Genomic DNA, 19261 nt, shown 5'->3' with positions numbered 1-19261 from the left:
AACATGAAAATACACATTGAAACAAAACTACTTCTTAAATATATGATATACAACAGATGCATCAATATCCTTAGTAATAGAAAACAATGCATCTAATTTATACCCAGAGAAAATTAGAGATAATATCAGTCAGCCAACAATATGGAACATTTCAATAGAGAGCTCACAGTTCCCAAAAGAAAATCTGTCCAGCAGGTTATTTGACAGCCTAATATGGGCAGCAGCAGTGTTCAGATCTGGAGTTAAAGCTGGACAGTCAGAAAGGAGCAGTTTCAGCCGTGAAAACCCCAGCAGAGTATTCAGTATCGGGTTACCTCAGCAGCCTCGGAGCTCCAGGCAACTGAGAACCACCAGCAGTATAGAGGAGCCACGATCTCCCTGGTCCCCGCCCACCGTCTGTGCAAGGTAAGGTAAAGTCCCGCAGGGACAATAAGCACCAGGAGAGACTGTTCAATGATGAGCTTCCCCCTGGCAGTGTTATTAGACACCGGAGCTGCAGTATATACACGAGGTGTACTGAGTGGAGATCTTTTGCAGGCAGCACCACAGGTACTCAATTCCAGGACATGGACCGAACCTCAAGCAGTCCAGCAGGGAGGCAAGCCAGACACCGCTGGAGGAGGAGGGCAGCCCGGTAAGTGAAAACTGTCTCCAGGAGATCCACAAGGGTGCTGCTCACATTCACTGGGACCACCGATCACAGCAGCCCACAGCGTGAAGTATAGCAGTCACAGCAGGAGAGATTCTCAGTCAATCCCAGCTTTCGCGCCCAAAGATGGCCGAGGGCGGTCATATGCGCCTTACACTTTGTAGGCTTGACTCCGGGGTATAGAAGGTGACTCCAGACCTAAGATCCGGATCAAAGTTCCTGCCAAAGTATCAGCGCAGCTGTAACTCACAGCTAACAGTGAATCCCAGAGCAAAAACTAGGTTTTAAAGCAGTTGAAGCTAGCAAGGTCTGGAGTTCATGTAAAAAGCGGCCACACTGGGTGCCCCGCCCACCGGAAGTCCAGTTTAGGGAATATTAAACTCTTCAATACCACTATATGGCCCATCATTGATTTAAGGGTACAGTTGCCAGCTATCTAATAAATGTTTTGGTTAATGTGGGAGTAAAATTAGCCTTTTAAAGACATGACAAATGAGAGGTGATGGATATGCTAAGATATTTCATAGATGCGCCTGCCCTGGAAAGCTGAGCCGCAGAAAACTGGGAGAAATTGGGATCTTGTAAAGAACCTAATGGTAGAAATTCTGACTTAGTCAAGTTAACCCTATAACCCGCAAAGGAGCCAAAGTTAGTAAAGATTATCATAGGGATCGAAATAGGTGGGTTGCTTACAAATAAAAGCATGTCATCCGCGAAAATCGCTAACTTAACTTCCTGGGAACACCCACTAATTCCTGTGCAAGAAGTATTATGCCTTAAAGCTGTAGCCAGGGGTTCCACGGCGAGTGCAAATAGAACTGGGGGGGGGAAAGGGACCAACCTTGCCTTGTTCTACCTGGGATGGAGGTGAGAGCTTGTAATGGTTATCTGAGTCAGTGGTGCGGAGTAGAAAGTTTGCAATGTTTCAATATGACTTTGGAAAACCAAACCGACCCATGACCTCATCTAGGTGATCCCAAGTTACCATGTCAAAAGCCTTTTCGGCCTCTAATGACGAGGACAGTGTCAGAAGGCCTCCCAGCTGGTTCTAACCATTCCTGCAATAATTTTGTCAATATTGAATAATCTAAATTCAATAAAGAAATGGGACGGTAAGATCCCAGGACCTCCAAGTCAATGGGCAATATTTTCCTTTCAATGATATCATTATACACAGAAACCAATGTGTCACCTATGTAAGGTGATAGAATTTAATAATAAAACCATCCGGGCCGGGGGCTTTAAAAAATTTTTGCGCTTTTATAACAGCCGTAACTTCATCTAAAGATGTAGGAGCTGTCAAGGCCTCTTCCTGCTCAACTATTATCTGAGGTGACTGCAAACCTTCCCAAAAAGATTGTTTTGCTTCAAAATCAACTGTCTCAGCACCATACAAGTCAGAGTAAAAATCACAAATATCGGAGATTTGTTTCCCAGAATGAACACAAGATCCATGCATATGAAAACAAAAAAGTTTAATTGAAAGGCAAATCTATCACCAATCTGGGAAAGTACAGTATCAAATTCTAATTTAGCATGTGTATATATACATACTTCGTGGTTAGGTTAGGAATCGGTTTATAAGCCTTATAGGCTGCTGAGGGGGATTTCTGTGTTGTAAAATAAGAAGCACTGATATCTAAAGAATGTTGTTTGGCAAAAGACAAAATGGCCCCTCGAATGACCGGCTTGGAAGCTTGCCAAAACAATTGAGGATTCTGCTGCGCATTGATGCATATTATCCTGAAGATATGACTGCCATGTTGTTTCTAACATGCTTCTAAGCTTTAAGGAATTAATGAAGTTAGCATGAAATCGCTAATGACCCCGATCTACAGTGGGAGTTAATGTCATCCAGAATAGTGCACGGTCTGAGATACAGATCGGTTCTATTGCAGAGTCCGGGACTCTAGGTAGTAAATGAGTAGCTAAAGATAAGTAATCAATCTGAGACAATGTACCATGCGCAGTAGAAATACATGTAAATTCACAATCAATAGGATGCTGCACCCTCCAAACATCAGAAAGCTCTAATTGTTGAGCGACAAATGGAACACCAAATTTAGGTAACTGGGAACGATGGCGTGGTAAACTCTGTCTATCCAGAGTATTGGAAGAAACTAAATTGAAATCGCCCCCTACAATTAATTCCGAAGAAGACACAATGGAAAGTTTATCCAACAAACATTTGAAAAGCAGCTTAGAATATATATTTGGGGCATAGAGATTACAAATAACATAATGGTTGTTCTGATAGTAACATCTACTATCACAAATCTCCCTTCAGGATCAATAACAGATGAATGAATCACAAAAGGAAGAGATTTACTTAGAAGTATCACCACACCCCTAGCTATGGAATTAAAGGAGGCAGAGGCAAGAACAACCCCATTACATATATTCAGCTTAGCAGTTTCTAAATTGGTAAGGTGCGTTTCCTGCAGAAGGGCTATATGTATATGTAATTTTCTAAGATAAGTTAAAATAAGTTTACTTTTCACCGGTGAATTAATACCTCCTACATTCCACGAACATAATTTTAATGAGCCTGTGAGGAATATAGCGATATGGCACATAGCGCAAATTATAGTTTTAATGTCATAACAGATTGGTAATTAAAAGCCATAGAATAACTGGTTTTCTGAATGTGAGGGCAGGAGAGCTGACTGTCCGTATTAGGTCATGTATTCTTTGAGTCCTTGAGGCAGGGAAGATGGAAACTAACCCTTTGACATGCAAATAGCACCTAGCTCTGTATGCTCCTGAAAGGGCCTATTTCACATTTCGGAGCCACAGCTTAATTTTAAGAATTGTTAAATGTCATAGGACTCACATGATAATTATTCTTTGAAGTGTACAAGTCAGGAAACCTTTTGGTTAAAGTATTGCCCAGGTAATGTATTTAACAGGGACAGGCTAAGTTCCCTGTTAATTAAATTAGGAAATACACCACAGATTTGTCTATTTTAGAGCCTATCTGTGTTTCCTTTCAATTATGATAACGTTGTCACCAGGGCATGTGTACTGCTCAGCCTTTGTGTCTGCATCTATAGACAGTCAGCACCATAGGGGGTAAAACAAATAGAAACCAGGCTGATGAGATATGGCAGATCAATGATCAGTCATATTTGGATGGTTTGTGTGACAAAAATGATGTATCGGTGATAGCTGGAAGCTTGGAAAATTATATACATATAACTGGACTCCATATCCAGGTTGTGTGCACTTCCCAGATCACTGAGACATACAGATTTAAAGATATGAGATATCTCAGGAATGCTCTATGATAACTAGGGGTGTGCACCGGCCACTTTTCGTGTTTTGTGTTTTGGTTTTGGATCTGGATCTTTCTTCGTGTTTTGGATCTGGATTGGTTTTGCCAAAACCACCCTTCCGTGTTTTGGGTTCTGGGTTTTGTGTTTTGGATCTGTATTTTTTTTTAAAAAAGCATAAAAACAGCTAAAATCACAGAATTTGTAGGTTTTTCTGCTCCTATGCTATTATTAATCTCAATAACCTTAATTTCCACTAATTTCCAGTCTATTCTGAACACCTCACACCTCACAATAGTGTTTTTATGTCCAAAACGTTGCACCGAGGTAGCTGGATGACTATGCTAAGCGACACGAGTGGGCGGCACAAACACGTGACCCATCTAGGCGTGAAACTGCAGTGGCAGACAGGATGGCAGTTTGAAAAACTAGGCCCCAAACTGTACATAATGCAAAGAAAAAAAAGAGGTGCAAGATGGAATTGTCCTTGGGCCCTCCCACCCACCCTTATGTTGTATAAACAGGACATGCACACTTTAACAAACCAATCATTTCAGCGCCAGGGTCTGCCACACAACTGTGGCTGAAATGATTGGTTCGTTTGGGCCCCCACAAAACAAGCTGGCAATTAATGTGTCCCTGCACAAACTGGCTCTATGGAGGCAAGATGTCATCCTCATCCTCCTCATCCACCGATTCCTCACCCTCTTCAGTGTGTACATCCTCATCCTCACAAAGTATTAACTCGTCCCCACTTGAATCCACCACCACAGGTCCCTCTGTACCTTCTGGAGGCTGGTCTCCCTGGAAGAGCTGATAATTCATTTTGATGAACATCATCTTCTCCACATTCTGTGGAAGCAACCTCCTACGCCTTTCGCTGACAAGGTTCCCGGCTGCACTAAACACTCTTTCGGAGTACACACTGGAGGGGGGGCAACTCAGGTAAAATAGAGCCAGTTTGTACAGGGGCCTCCAAATTGCCTCTTTTTCCTGCCAGTACAGGTATGGACTGTCTGCCATGCCTACTTGGATGCTGTCACCGATGTAATCCTCCACCATTCTGTCAATGGTGACAGTATCATATGCAGTGACAGTAGACATGTCAGAAATTGTTGCCAGGTCCTTCAGTCCGGACCAGATGTCCAAACTTGGTCCTGCCTGCCCTGCATCACCGCCAGCGGGTTGCTTAGGATACCTAAGTTTTTTCCTGGCAGCCCCAGTTGCAGGAGAAAATGAAGAAGGAGCCGTTGACGTGTCACGTTCCGCTTCAGCTGACAGTGTGTTCACCAGCAGGTCTTTGCACCTCTGCAGGCTTGTGTCGGCCGGAAAGAGAGACACCACATAGGCTTTAAACCTAGGATCGAGCACGGTGGCCAAAACGTAGTGGTCTGATTTCAACAGATTGACCACCCTGGAATCCTGGCAAAGCGAATGAAGGGCTTCATCCACAAGTCCCACATGCCGAGCGGAATCGCTCCGTCTTAGCTCCTCCTTCACTTTCTCCAGCTGCTTCTGCAAAAGCCTGATGAGGGGAATGACCTGACTCAAGCTGGCAGTGTCTGAACTGACTTCACGTGTGGCAAGTTCGAAGGGCTGGAGAACCTTGCACAACACGGAAATCATTCTCCACTGCGCTTGAGTCAGGTGCATACCCCCTCCTTTGCCTATGTCATAGGTGGATGTATAGGCTTGTATGGCCTTTTGCTGCTCCTCCATCCTCTGAAGCATATAGAGGGTTGAGTTCCACCGCGTCACAACCTCTTGCTTCAGGTGATGGCGGGGCAGGTTCAAGAGTGTTTGCTGGCGCTCCAGTCTTCGGCACGCAGTCGCTGAATGGCGAAAGTGGCCAGAAATTTTTCGGGCCACCCAAAGCGTCTCCTGCACGCCCCTATCGCTTTTCAGAAAATTCTGCACCACCAAGTTTATTGTGTGAGCAAAACATGGGACGTGCTGGAATTTGCCCAGATGTAATGCCCGCACAATATTGGTGGCGTTGTCAGATATCACAAATCCCCAGGAGAGTCTAAGTGGGGTAAGCCACTGGGCGATGATTTCCCTCAGTTTCTCTAAGAGGTTGTCGGCGGTGTGCCTCTTACTGAAACCGGTGATACACAGCGTAGCCTGCCTTGTAACGAGCTGGCATTTCTGAGATGCTGCTACTGGTGACGCTGCTGCTGTTGCTGCGTAAGGTGATACATCTACCCAGTGGGCTGTCACAGTCATATAGTCCTTAGTCTGCCCTGTTCCACTTGTCCACATGTCCGTGGTTAAGTGGACATTGTGTACAACGGCATTTTTCAGGACACTGAGGACACTTTTTCTGACGTTTCTGTACAGTCTCGGTATCGCCTGCCTAGTGAAGTGGAATCTAGACGGGATTTGGAACCGGGGACACACTACCTCCATCAATTGTCTAAATCCCACTGCACTAATGGCGGATACCGGACGCACGTCTAACACCAACATAGCGGTCAAGGCCTCAGTTATACGTTTTGCTTCAGGATGACTGCTGTCGTACTTCATCCTCCTCGCTAAGGACTGTTGGAGGGTCAATTGTTTAGTAAAAGTAGTGGTGTTCCTACTTCCTCTCTGGGATGATGAACGACTCCCAGCAGCAGCAACAGCAGCAGCGGCAGCAGTAGGCGTAGCAATGCAGGATCCTCCAGAGGAATCCCGGATAGGAGAGTCAGTCATGCCAGTGACATGGCCTGCAGGACTACTTCCGATCCTGACTAAGGAGGAAATTGACGAGGAGGGAGTTGACGGTGTGGTTTGCAGGCGCTTGGATACAACAGGACAATGGGATTTAGGTGTCCCTGGACTGCTTACGGTCTTAGCCAAAGTTTCTGAACTTGACAGTAACTTTTTATGAACGCGCTGCAGGTGCCGTATAAGGGAGGATGTTCCTAGGTGGTTGACGTCCCTACCCCTACTTATTTCACCTTTACATATGGTACATATGGCAAGACAGTTGTTGTCCGGATTTGGATAGAAATATTGCCAGACCAAAGAGGTGGAATGTTTGGTCTTCTGCCCAGGCATGACCGTGATGGGCTTTTTCATCCCACGGACAACAACTGTCTCCCCCGGAGCCTGATTTAAACAAACCACATCACCATCAGAATCCTCCTCGCCAACTTCCTCCTCAGCGCCAGCTACACCAGTATCCTCATCCTGTTGTACTTCAACAGTGACATCTTCAATTTGCATATCAGCAAGTGGACTGTGGGTGCTCCTTTCAGCACTTGCAGGGGGCGTGCAAATGGTGGAAAGAGCCACCTCTTCCCGTCCAGTGCTGGGAAGGTCAGGCATCGCAACCACCACCACACTTGGACTCTCCTTGGGGATTTGTGATATCTTCTTAGAAAGCACAGTTCTTCGCTGTGCTTTTGCCAGCTTAACTCTTTTGATTTTTTTAGTGGGAGGAGGGCTTCCATCGTCATGTGAAGCTGAACCACTAGTCATGAACATACTAAGGATCGACCTTAGCCGTTCCTTGCCACTCCGTGTCGTAAATGGCATATTGGCAAGTTTACGTTTCTCTTCAGCTGATTTAAATGTCTTTTTCAAGGTCATTTTCCTGAACTTTGCCATTTGGGATTGTATGTGCCCTCTACTATGACATTGGGCATCGGCCTTGGCAGACGACGTTGATGGCATGTTATCGTCTATGTCATGAGTAGTGGCAGCAGCTTCAGCACTAGGAGGAAGTGGTTCTTGATCTTTCTCTATTTTATTTTTATCGGAGAAAGTTTGGTCCTCCATTTATGTTATATCGATTTGATATATACGTGCGGCTAAACACAGAAAATAATTTTTTTTTTGGTTTGGACTGGAGTGTACTTTGTGGGTTACAGCACCCTTTAACGGTCAAGCCAGCCGGCCCTTTACTTATGACACAGGCGCACGCTTGGCACTACTTTGTTGATGCACGTGCGGCTACTGCGCACACAATTCACAAACACAGAAAATAATTTTTTTTTTGGTTTGGACTGGAGTGTACTTTCGGGGGTTACAGCACCCTTAACGGTCAAGCCAGCCGGCCCTTTACTTATGACACAGGTGCACGCTTGGCACTACTTTGTTGATGCACGTGCGGCTACTGCGCACACAATTCACAAACACAGAAAATAATTTTTTTTGGGTTTGGACTGGAGTGTACTTTCGGGGGTTACAGCACCCTTTAACGGTCAAGCCAGCCGGCCCTTTACTTATGACACAGGCGCACGCTTGGCACTACTTTGTTGATGCACGTGCGGCTACTGCGCACACAATTCACAAACACAGAAAATAATTTTTTTTTGGTTTGGACTGGAGTGTACTTTCGGGGGTTACAGCACCCTTTAACGGTCAAGCCAGCCGGCCCTTTACTTATGACACAGGCGCACGCTTGGCACTACTTTGTTGATGCACGTGCGGCTACTGCGCACACAATTCACAAACACAGAAAATAATTTTTTTTTTGGTTTGGACTGGAGTGTACTTTGGGGGTTACAGCACCCTTTAACGGTCAAGCCAGCCGGCCCTTTACTTATGACACAGGCGCACGCTTGGCACTACTTTGTTGATGCACGTGCGGCTACTGCGCACACAATTCACAAACACAGAAAATAATTTTTTTTTTGGTTTGGACTGGAGTGTACTTTCGGGGGTTACAGCACCCTTAACGGTCAAGCCAGCCGGCCCTTTACTTATGACACAGGTGCACGCTTGGCACTACTTTGTTGATGCACGTGCGGCTACTGCGCACACAATTCACAAACACAGAAAATAATTTTTTTTTTGGTTTGGACTGGAGTGTACTTTCGGGGGTTACAGCACCCTTTAACGGTCAAGCCAGCCGGCCCTTTACTTATGACACAGGCGCACGCTTGGCACTACTTTGTTGATGCACGTGCGGCTACTGCGCACACAATTCACAAACACAGAAAATATATTATTTTTTTAGCACTTGGGGGGAGCACCCCTGATGGACAGAGCACCCCCTGGACAACACTACAGCACTCCTTTAGGACTGGGACACTGCACAGGACTTTGGAGTGGACACAGCCCCTATGGAGAACTGACTGCACAACACAGTCCAGCCAGCCCCTATGGACTTTGAAGTAGTGGACACAGCCCCTATTAACAACAGCAGCACAGCACAACACAGCCAGCCCCTATGGACTTTGAAGTAGTGGACAACAGCAGCACTACACTACACTACACTACACTACACAGCCCTAACTCCCACCCTCCCTCTTCACTGTCCACAGCCGAGTTAGAAAATGGCGCCGACGCGGGTACCTTATATAGGATCCAAAACCCGCGAGACTCGGAAGGCGGGATGATGACGTTTTGCCTCGATTTCAGATCCGAGTCAGGCGGGAAAAGTCGAGCCTGACTCGGATCGGACTCGGATCGGGGGGGCTCGGGGGGGTTCGGATTTCAGAAATCCGAACCCGCTCACCCCTAATGATAACCACATCATATTTACACTTGTATAACAGATAAAATATGGACAACTATGATGAATACCCCATATTGTAGGTAGTCCATCCACAGAGGAAGATATTAGGCTTATTCTGTTATCAGTTTAAAGGGATTTAAACTTAGCTGGGAGGTTCCTGACCTCCAATTATCTAATCCGCCAATCAGAGCGGACTGATGACATCACCTGAGGTGTGATACTCTTCTAATAATAGGGATTGAAGCCCTGTGTTCTGTGTTCAACTGGGGGATCAATTTGTCGCATTGAAGTTTAACCTGCAGTCTCTGCATTTCTTACCATTCCTCCTGGGCGGAACGCTACGTGTTTCTAACGCAGCGTCTTTTCCGTAAGTCTACCTCTACCATTTTTATTTTATATTGCTGTATGTACCTTTGTAACCATTCTTTTCTCTGTAACATTCTTTTTTAAGCATTGTACTACCTTTTGTGTAAATAAAGTATTCTTTATTAGTTTATTTCATATATGCTCCGAAACCTCGTCTTTGAAGAGATTGTTAGTGACGCTACACATATTGTTAAGTACGGGAAGCAGAGGTTGGTAACAGCGAACTGTGTGGTCGTCTGGGACACCTAGTCTGCTCAATTGTGGAGAGGTTAAGCAACAGATTAACTGCGAGGGGATCTTGTTGCTGAGTCTGTGCAATTATTGGGATTTAGAGGACCGGTGGCCTCTTTAACTTGTTCCATCGGTGGTGGCAGTTTCATAATTAAGGTATTTGTATCACGGCGCTCTGTCTATAGCAGAGGCGCACACCCCCACGTCAGGGATACTGGGTACGGGTCCCTGACAAATGGTGGCAGCAGTGGGAAGCCCATATATCAAAATATGGAAAAACAAAAAACAATATCTCATTAGTACAATGTGATATTATATCACCCCCCAGGAACAAATGATAGAAAAAAAAATGGTGAAAAAAATATAAAAATAATAATAACACACAAGAAAAACTGCAAAATAAAATCATTAATCCAATGAGACCAAAAAACCGAGGTCGTCTGGTCTAATATTACCAATATGGGAATAAAAATAACTTCCGATATCAGTCAAAATAGAGAAATCAGAATACACCAACAAATCAGGCCCAGGGGGCCCCTAACCGGCAGCGACTAAACCTGCGAGAAATATTACATTATGAATAACCCCATTATAGCTATAAAGCAAATGATAGACATATATATAACAAACATATTCAATAGGGCAGAGACACCATATATCCATAGAAGAAATATATAAAATACAATCTCAAAGGGAATCAACATATGTCATAACAACATCACATAGAAAAACAGAATAAGAAAACATTATTCATGCAAAAATACAATGAAATAGAGATATAGACAAAGATGGGAAAGCCATACGTGACTGCAAGAAGTCTCGCAACCAGGCACTAAGTAAGGAAGGACACACGTAGAGTTTCGTCAACATGTCCATAAGTAGTAGGAGCAAATCTAGCCAACGTCTAGTAACATGGAGACGGTTTAATTTTGCAAGTCCATCTTAGATTTAGGCGATGAGCGAGACGGAGAGGAGTTGGACATCTCTGATTCCCGAAGATAGGCGAGGGCATCATCCACTGAGGTGAAATCCACCGGATTGGTACCATCAAAGATCCGCAAGTTACCTGGAAATAAAAGGGTAAACTTCTTTCCCCTTTTGATAAGTTGAGAACAGATAGGTGAGAATTCCTTGCATGCCTTTGTGACTTCTGCAGAATAATCTTGGAAAATCAGCAATTTAGATTCTTCCAAGGATAAATCACGCTTGCGATGGGATTCCATACAAATGACTTCTTTGTGAGCATAGTTCAGACATCTGAATATTGTCACACGAGGGCGGTTGTTATGTTGTTCACGTTCAGGGCCAATACGATGAGCACGTTCGACAACCAGGTCTGCACGGATATCACCAATATCCAGTAAGGAGGGCAAAGTCACTTTCAAGAAATGATATAGCGTCGGTCCCTTGATAGACTCTGGAAGCCCAACTACACGCAGATTATTGCGCCTGGAATGTTTCTCCAGGTCATCTAGTTTGTTCCAAATTTGATAGGAATCTTTTTGTAAGCGGGCTGAGAGAGACTGGACCTCATGTATATCATGAAAATTAGCTCATACCTTATTCTCCAGCACTTCCATATCTTTCTTCAGCTGAGTAACCTGGGTAGAGATGTGCTGCCTGTGTAAACTGAGCTGCCTGCTCTTGCAGCAATGGCTTCATAGTATCCTGGATTGCCTGCACCAACACAGCGTAAGTAATGGGGGGATCTGCAACTAAAGCAGAGTAGGAGGAATGTGAGCCTAGATCCAATGCCAGGGAAAGCGAGGAAAGTCTGGTGTCAGGGGTTGCCTTTGGTGTCTGTTCTCCTGGCATGGCCGCCATATTGGATTTGCGGCCCTTCCCTTTCTTCCTTCTCTGTGACTTAGGTGGCATGATAGGCTCCCGAGCAAATCACCGGGTGCTGGGGAGAGGCTGGGAGTGTGTGGACACCGTGACTCGGCGGTTATGGAGCATGGCTGCTAGTGCATAAAAGCCGGAACCAGAAGGCTCCAGAATTTTTTTTTAATTTAAAACCCAATACTCAATTAAAACTGCATTGAGCAGATGGGTGTGAAAGGGTGAAGTTATTGGTCTTTTGTTGAAAAGAATTGATCTAGTACGTCCAATGGAGCTATTTGGAGCAATGTGAAAAAAGGTTTATGTAACACATCTGTACACCCCCAGGCTGGTGTGTGTGAGCGCACACAGAGTCAGATATGGATGGGAGCGCACAATAATTGATCCACCACCAGATGGAAACTGGAATGATCCAGCAGCTTGGTGGTCAGCTGAAATGGCTGGACAGCATAGTGCAGTCAGAGAACTCACACATAACCACTGCAGTCACTGATAATTTGCACCAGACTCACCGCTCTGGCTCCTCCGAGTCCTGGGTGCCACCAACCAAGCTCTCAACACAGCACCTGGCTCAGGCCTCCCCTAAGCGCAGGGAAACAGCCACCATGATCTCTCCTCCTGTGTGACTGACGCTCAATTCATGCCATCCGGGCTAGCTGACATTAGGGCCAGCATGGGACGTGGCTCAGTGGAGGCAAAGAGGAGGAGCCATGGGTGATGATGGGAAGGAACCACCTCCTCCCACTTTGTTATTGCTCGTGGCTCCATGCCAGGGGCGCATTAAGAGAGGAGGGGCCCCATGTGCATTCCCCATCTGGGGCCCCCTCCTCTCTCCCTGATGCCGCCTGCGACTGACAGCAGCAGTAGACTCCGGGAACTAGTCTAAGTCTACTGGACCCAGGGGCCGTGTGCCCCGCACACCCTGCACCCATTATAAATACGCCCCTGCGCCTGCTACTGAATCAGGCCCTAAGACCCCACAGGGCCTTAGGCAAAATACAGCCTCACGCCCCATATTAACGTATACTGTATATAAATACATAGGTGTATATTTACTAAGAATCGTGTCTGGCCCCGTATCAAACACGCTGGGTATTGCATGGACACCTGTTAGTTTGTTTCAAACAAACGTGTGTGACAGAATGATATTTATCGATGGTGTATGCAATCATATTGCAAGTGTGTGTATTCAGTAGTATTTGGACTGAATACAATAGAGCTGCCTGTTAGCTGCGTGTTTAACAGAAGTGCATGAAGGGCCCACCTTGGGGAATGCAGTGGTAGGGGCCCATGCTTAAAGGGTGCGGTCATCCACCAGAGGGGTTGTGGAAAGCAACCACAGATGATTGCCTAACCATTAGAAGGGAACCAAGCCCCCATGTTGATCAGTGGTCCTGCTCCTCCAGGTATCTTACTGTCTAATAGAATAACAATCTATAATTTGAGGTCTGGAACCTAACACCTAGAAAAGGGGGGTGGGCCCATAGGCAGTGGGGACTACCAGGGATTTCCCCGTAACCCTGTGGTCCAGTCCGACCCAGCTCTTATTTGAAGAGCTGTCCTTTGCAGGGTTTTTTAATTATTTTATTTTTGGAATTTTTTACACCCAAAATAACAACAAAACACATTTCAGACAAGACAAATGTGCAGTTTTAGAATAAACAATACAAAAGGACTGGCATGAATGAAGACAGCAATAAAAGGAAATAACATTAAATATACGTACAATATCAAAGACAATACAAAAAGACAATATGAAAAAGTTTAAAGCATATCCAGTGAGTGGTGTAGTGTGGTGAAGGATAAGTACAGAATATATGAAAGAAAACAAAAAATAAAGGATAGAACAAGGTCAAAAACGAGCAGGTAACAGCTTTATAATATACTGTACAGGTAGTCCACAGATACAAAAACCCCTAATAGGATAATATCAACGAGACGGGTGGCTGAAGGAGCTTTCCAGGCCCTCGCAATGAGAAATAAAAATAACTGGAGCAATAGGTACCAGCAAAGTAAGGAGAAATTCCAGCCTACAAAGAGGGTCAATATAGCTCTTTATGAAAATAAGGATAAACAAAATAGGAAAGGCCACAATCAGTGGCGTAACCAGGGCAGGGCAAGCGGGGCACGTGCCCATGGCGCCGTGGCAGGCCCAGCAGAGGGGGGCCCCGTTGGTCTGGACACCGTGACCCCCAGCCCAATGACTCCCCCCGGCATCTCCATTGCTCCTGGACTGAATATTGAACAAACAGGCATGTGTGTCTGTTGGTGCTGCTGAAGGACTGTAGGAGGAGCTGCAGCAGAAGCACGCAGCCCCCCCCAGGCAGTCTTCCCATTCTCTCTATACTGAGAGCTGCCGCTGGAGGTACCTGTGACAGGGTGATTCTTCTTCCCTGGCGCTCTCTCCGCTCCGGACCAGCCAGGTAAGGGGGGGTCGGACTGCTGCGAGGGGGGGTGACTTTCAATTGATGTCAGTGATGTTTTTACTTGGCTGGCTGCATTTGTGTGAAAGGTGTGTGTGTGTATCTGTGTCAGTGTGTGTGTCTGTCAGTCTGTGTGTATGTATATGTGTCAGTGTGTGTCTGTGTATTGAGAGACAACACAGGGGGGAAGGTGATGGTGTGATGAGAGTTGACGCAGGGGGGTGATGGTGTGCAGAGAGTTGACACAGGGGGGGGTGATGGTGTGCAGAGAGTTGACACAGGGGGGTGATGGTATGCTGAGAGTTGACGCAGGGGGGGTGGTGTGCGAAGAGTTGATGCAGGGGGGGCAGTGATGGTGTGCTGAGAGATGAAGCGGGGGGGAGGAGATGGTGTGACTAAGAAGAGACAACACAGGGAGGGAGATGATGGTGTGGCTAAGAGATGATGCAGTGAGATGATGGTGTGACTGAGAGACGCAGGGGGAAGGAAGTTACACGGGGAACGAGTCTGGTTGAACCGCTATCGTATGATGATGACCTTGTTAATACTCCTACACAAACAGGCATCTTCCGGACGATGTGACCTACATGAATAGTGAATACCGACTGAAGACGCCGTTGTCCCTGGGAGGATGTATTTCTTCAGAGGTTCCACATTTTGAGAAACCACCGTATAGGTAAGGTGCATATGGAATAGAAAGGAATGTTCCCAGACTGACAAGAAATTGGTGGCGTGTCATGTTGGCCCGCCCCATTCTCAGGAACAACGCCCCCTTTCTGACCATGCCCATTTTTTGCTGCGCGCCAAAGAAGTTTTCCTCTGTGGTGAGGGGGGGGGGGGGGGGCGCCGCCAATCTTAAATTTATCCTGGGCAAAAGAATATATCTACAGCAACTCATCGTCTCTGCTGCGCTAGGGGGATATGGAGTGTGTACCGGGTGTCACCAGAACTGCTGCCCCCTCTGCTTAGTTGTAGCCCATACACAAAGGGTGCTATGATGCTGACACCGTAGAATCAATGGCGGCAACTATTGCGATCCATTTCCACCCAATCAGGAACATGGACTATCGATTTATGATCAGGGTCAGATTAACAATGGGGTGGGTGGGTCTCCACATAATTTAATAAAATAATAACTCAACTTACACAAGTCAGTTTTATTGAGCGATTTGGATTTGGCTTGGATCTTCCCACCAAGTTCGCATATCAAAATGAGGAAAAACATAATCTTTGTCCATGAAAGATGACGTTTTGCCTTGTTCTAAAATCTGAACTTGGCGGGCAGATCTGAGCCAAAACCGAACCGCTCATCTCTATTTTCATTGAGTGTATAATCACATAGATATCCCAAAATAATGTGAGAGGGGGAATGTAAGGCTTTGGGGAGGACCCAAAATGTCTGATGTCCACACAAACTCAAAAGATTAGCCTCACATACAATATGGGCCAGACAAAATGGGAATTTTAACTCCCAAGACACAGCTAGCCCCTTTGTTCTATACCAGAAATCACCTTCTATAGATTGTCCATTCCTCCTGGGCCAATGCTAAGAGTCCCCCACCCCCAGGCTACAATTGGCTGGTCTCTGCTGGGCACCAAGTAAACTCAGTTATTACTGACTTTTCCTTATCTGATTGGTATAACAGCCTTGATTCCCTTGTGTGTAAGCCTCTGGTGAGAGACACAGGGACATTTCCATACATGACCAGTACCTCCGTAGGTCATAAAAAAAAATCCTACCCTTTCCATTGACCAGTTGTTTATGACACTATCCTACTCCTGCAAAATGCTTACTGTTAGTTCTTATAGGGCAATGTTTATTAATATATACCATAGGGGCGACCTGTCCCCTCCCCGCTACTGGGCTCTCAGTTCTGCTTGTTAAACCTTCTATCGGATGAGGCGTTGTCATGTGTGCAAACCACTTATCATACTAACATAAAATAAAGACACTGAGACGTGGATTTGGCAGATAACTTGATGGCGATTTATTGGAGAAATTAATATTATTTATTAATTCTTAAATTAATTAAGGATGTATGGTGGCAAAGAAAGGACGGCCAGAAATCAGCCAGATCTGCTATGCCCACACACAAACAACAAAAGACATAGCAGGCGTAGATCGCCCAGAGTGCATACACATAACCATGTAAACCATGTCAAACACAAAAGGTAATGCTCACCCTCTAACTTGACTACCCACCCGTTTAGGTGATGATACTGCCCCCCGTTAGGTTGGTACAGCCAACTACCAGTCAACGAAGGGAACGCCCTTAACTCATAATTGCACCTGGACTGGTGAACTGCCGTTCTTTCCCGCCACAGCAAGGTTCTGCTTAGAAGAACCGCCGCACCGCCACCATACCAAGGACTACCCCAATAACGCCAACACCCTAAAAAGATCCACAAGAAATAATGACACCCCTTCTTCTGTCAAATGAACTCCATCAGCCCTATATAAATGACTAAAACGAAATTGAATGCCCTTATGGTAAATGACACGGCCATCATTGGCCATCACAAATTTGGCTACTGCAAAGTTAAGCTTCTTCCTAGCCTCATTTATAGCGGGAAAACTCCTAACCCCACGCCAGACCTGCCGAGGCACAATGCAAGACCAAAGTAATGTACACGAGGGCCAGGCCGATAGCACCCTCGCCAAATCGTTAATTATATCAAGTCGCAATGCTAAAGAGGACTTCTGTCCTAAGTCGTTGCCTCCTAAATGGGTCACCAAAATACGTGGCCTGCCAAAATTTTTTGCGTACTCTAACAGTCTAGGACAAAAGGAATGCCATCTCATACCCCTGAAACCTATCCAACGGATCCTAGCAGAATGTTCACAAAGTGGAGCATGATCTGAACTCATAAAGCTAGCGGCCCAGAAAATATAAGAATGGCCTATAAGCCAAATGTCCTTCGTGTCAAAGAGCAAACCTAAAAATGGAGAAAAGCAGTAAATACCAAATTAGTAGTTGTAATAAAACAATAAAATTTTATGGTGTATTAGTGGAATCTGAAAGAACAATAAGTGAGTATCTGCCAAAAGAAAAAGTTTCTATTGGTTGCCAGCTTTACTATTTAAAGTGGCTAGGACAAACAAAAAGACACAAAGGGGAAGAATGGGTGGGGGGAAATTGGGAAAAAACATGTGAACTCGGCAAGAGGTAAAATAAAAACCTGCTGAGGGATGGACTATGACCTAATTAAATGTTTTGAAATTAGCCGAATTGAATCCGTCAGATCAGGCAAAAATTGTAAAATCCCTCAAGACTCCCATTGCCAGCAATGGCGAGTAGCTAATCCCGAGTAGGGTAGACAGGGGTAACAGACGAGACAAGACGAGACGGAACTTGAGACAAAAACAAGAAAACCAGGCAAGCAATAAAACATAACATTGAAAATATTACATTGCCCTATGGTTCCAAACAATCTTAATGAGTAGGTCGGATGTAACTTTTATAACTATCCGATTTCCAACGTCCCAGTGACTTAATTTCCGACGGTGAGAAACCCGCAGCAGCTGCCGAAGTTGCGGCGCCGATCCTAAATGAGTGCCTACCAAAATCCTGAGGTGAGAGGCCTAAACCCGATACACACCGCTTCAGAAACCAACCAAACTGGTATTTGGTAAGCGGAGTCCTGTTCAAGTGCATAAGCCATGAACCAGGTACATCCGGGCGTAACAATGCGTAACGCATCGCTAACGCCACAGGGCAGATCCGTTCGTCCTTAGACGGACTCAACGAGAACCACCTACCCCTACCAGTCTGGTCGGTCTTTGACCGCCGTATCCTACAAAGCAAAGCTCGATGAGTGACCGAGATATCCGAGCAGAGCATGGTGGCATCAACCCGTTTGGAAGATGCCACCAACTCCGATACGCGCAATGCGCCGTGAAAAGCCACCGAAAACGCCAGTTGGATCAGGATCGCCTCGTACTCGGTAAACGCCACTTCGGGGACTGCCCCCAGCACTGCCGGAAGCAAATGGGCGTCCACAGGTTTCCTACGGTCAGCAACTGGCCGAGAGACCCGCGCCCAACCCCTTAAAGCCTTCGCAATCAGAAAGCTTTTAGTAACGTCAGGTTGTCCCTTTAATTTAACATAAAATGCAATGCCTGCCAAGGAGCGCGCCATAGAAGCCCTGGATCTACCCCCCAAACGGAGACTCCAAATAAAAGAAAGCATCGCACGATGCTGACCCTTACCTGCCTGCCTGCTGCTACGGGAATAGTCTTCCCATTCATGCCAAGCCTGACGATAAGCCCGCAAAGTGGAGGGAGCTAGAGACTGCTCTGCTAAGCCCTCCATGCCGGCTCGATCACCTGCCAAACATAAGAGGGGCAAAGCACAGCATCAACGTCAGCACCAGGGGCCAAAGATCGGAATCTAGCCCACTGAAAACGTGATAACGCATCAGCTATCCCATTCTCTACCCCCGGCACGTGTCTTGCTTTAAACATGATGTTAAAACGCAAACATGTCAGCACCAGCTGCGCAAGCAAACTCAAAACCAGCAGGGAAGACGCGCGTTGACGATTAATCGCGTGCACCACGCCCAGGTTGTCACACCTGATCACGATGCTGCGATTGCGCAAGCGTTCACTCCAGATTTCTAAGGAAACCATTATGGGAAAGAGTTCGAGAAGGAGCAAGTCCCTGGTCAAACCCCTTCCTTCCCATTCCTCTGGCCAATGACCAACGCACCAGGAACCATCAAGGTAGCAACCAAATCCCGTGGCGCCTGCCGCATCGGTGAACAGCTGCAGCTGCAAATTGTCCGCGGGTGGAGGCAACCACAGCCGGACACCATTAAAATCCTGCAGAAACGAGACCCAGACAGAGAGGTCCCGCTTAATCTCTGAGGACAAACGGAGTAAATGTCTCGGCTTAGTGACTCCAGCCGTGGCCCTTTCTAGCTTGCGCGAAAAAACTCTGCCCATAGGAATGACCCTACAGGCAAAGTTCAACAGGCCCAGGAGAGATTGCGCCTGCCGCAGGGTAATTTTATTGGAAGCCGTGCACTC

The 19261-nt window shown here is 46.1% G+C and overlaps 1 protein-coding gene across 1 annotated transcript; it reads right to left on the bottom strand.

Moving 5' to 3' along the window:
- Positions 1 to 16204: 16204 nt before the first annotated feature.
- On the bottom strand, positions 16205 to 18590 carry LOC148436109 (uncharacterized; the record flags this gene model as incomplete). The annotated part of the gene is made up of 1 exon (XM_088465287.1): positions 16205 to 18590. A coding segment is annotated over one exon (924 nt), but the record flags the coding sequence as incomplete, so codon positions are not given.
- Positions 18591 to 19261: the final 671 nt, after the last annotated feature.

The sequence above is a fragment of the Taudactylus pleione genome, unplaced genomic scaffold (genome assembly GCF_031769625.1).
Source record: "Taudactylus pleione unplaced genomic scaffold, aTauple2 ptg001956l, whole genome shotgun sequence".
NCBI lineage: Eukaryota > Metazoa > Chordata > Amphibia > Anura > Myobatrachidae > Taudactylus > Taudactylus pleione.
The sequence above is the reverse complement of the archived record's forward strand: the minus strand, read 5'-3'. Positions and strand labels throughout refer to the sequence as shown.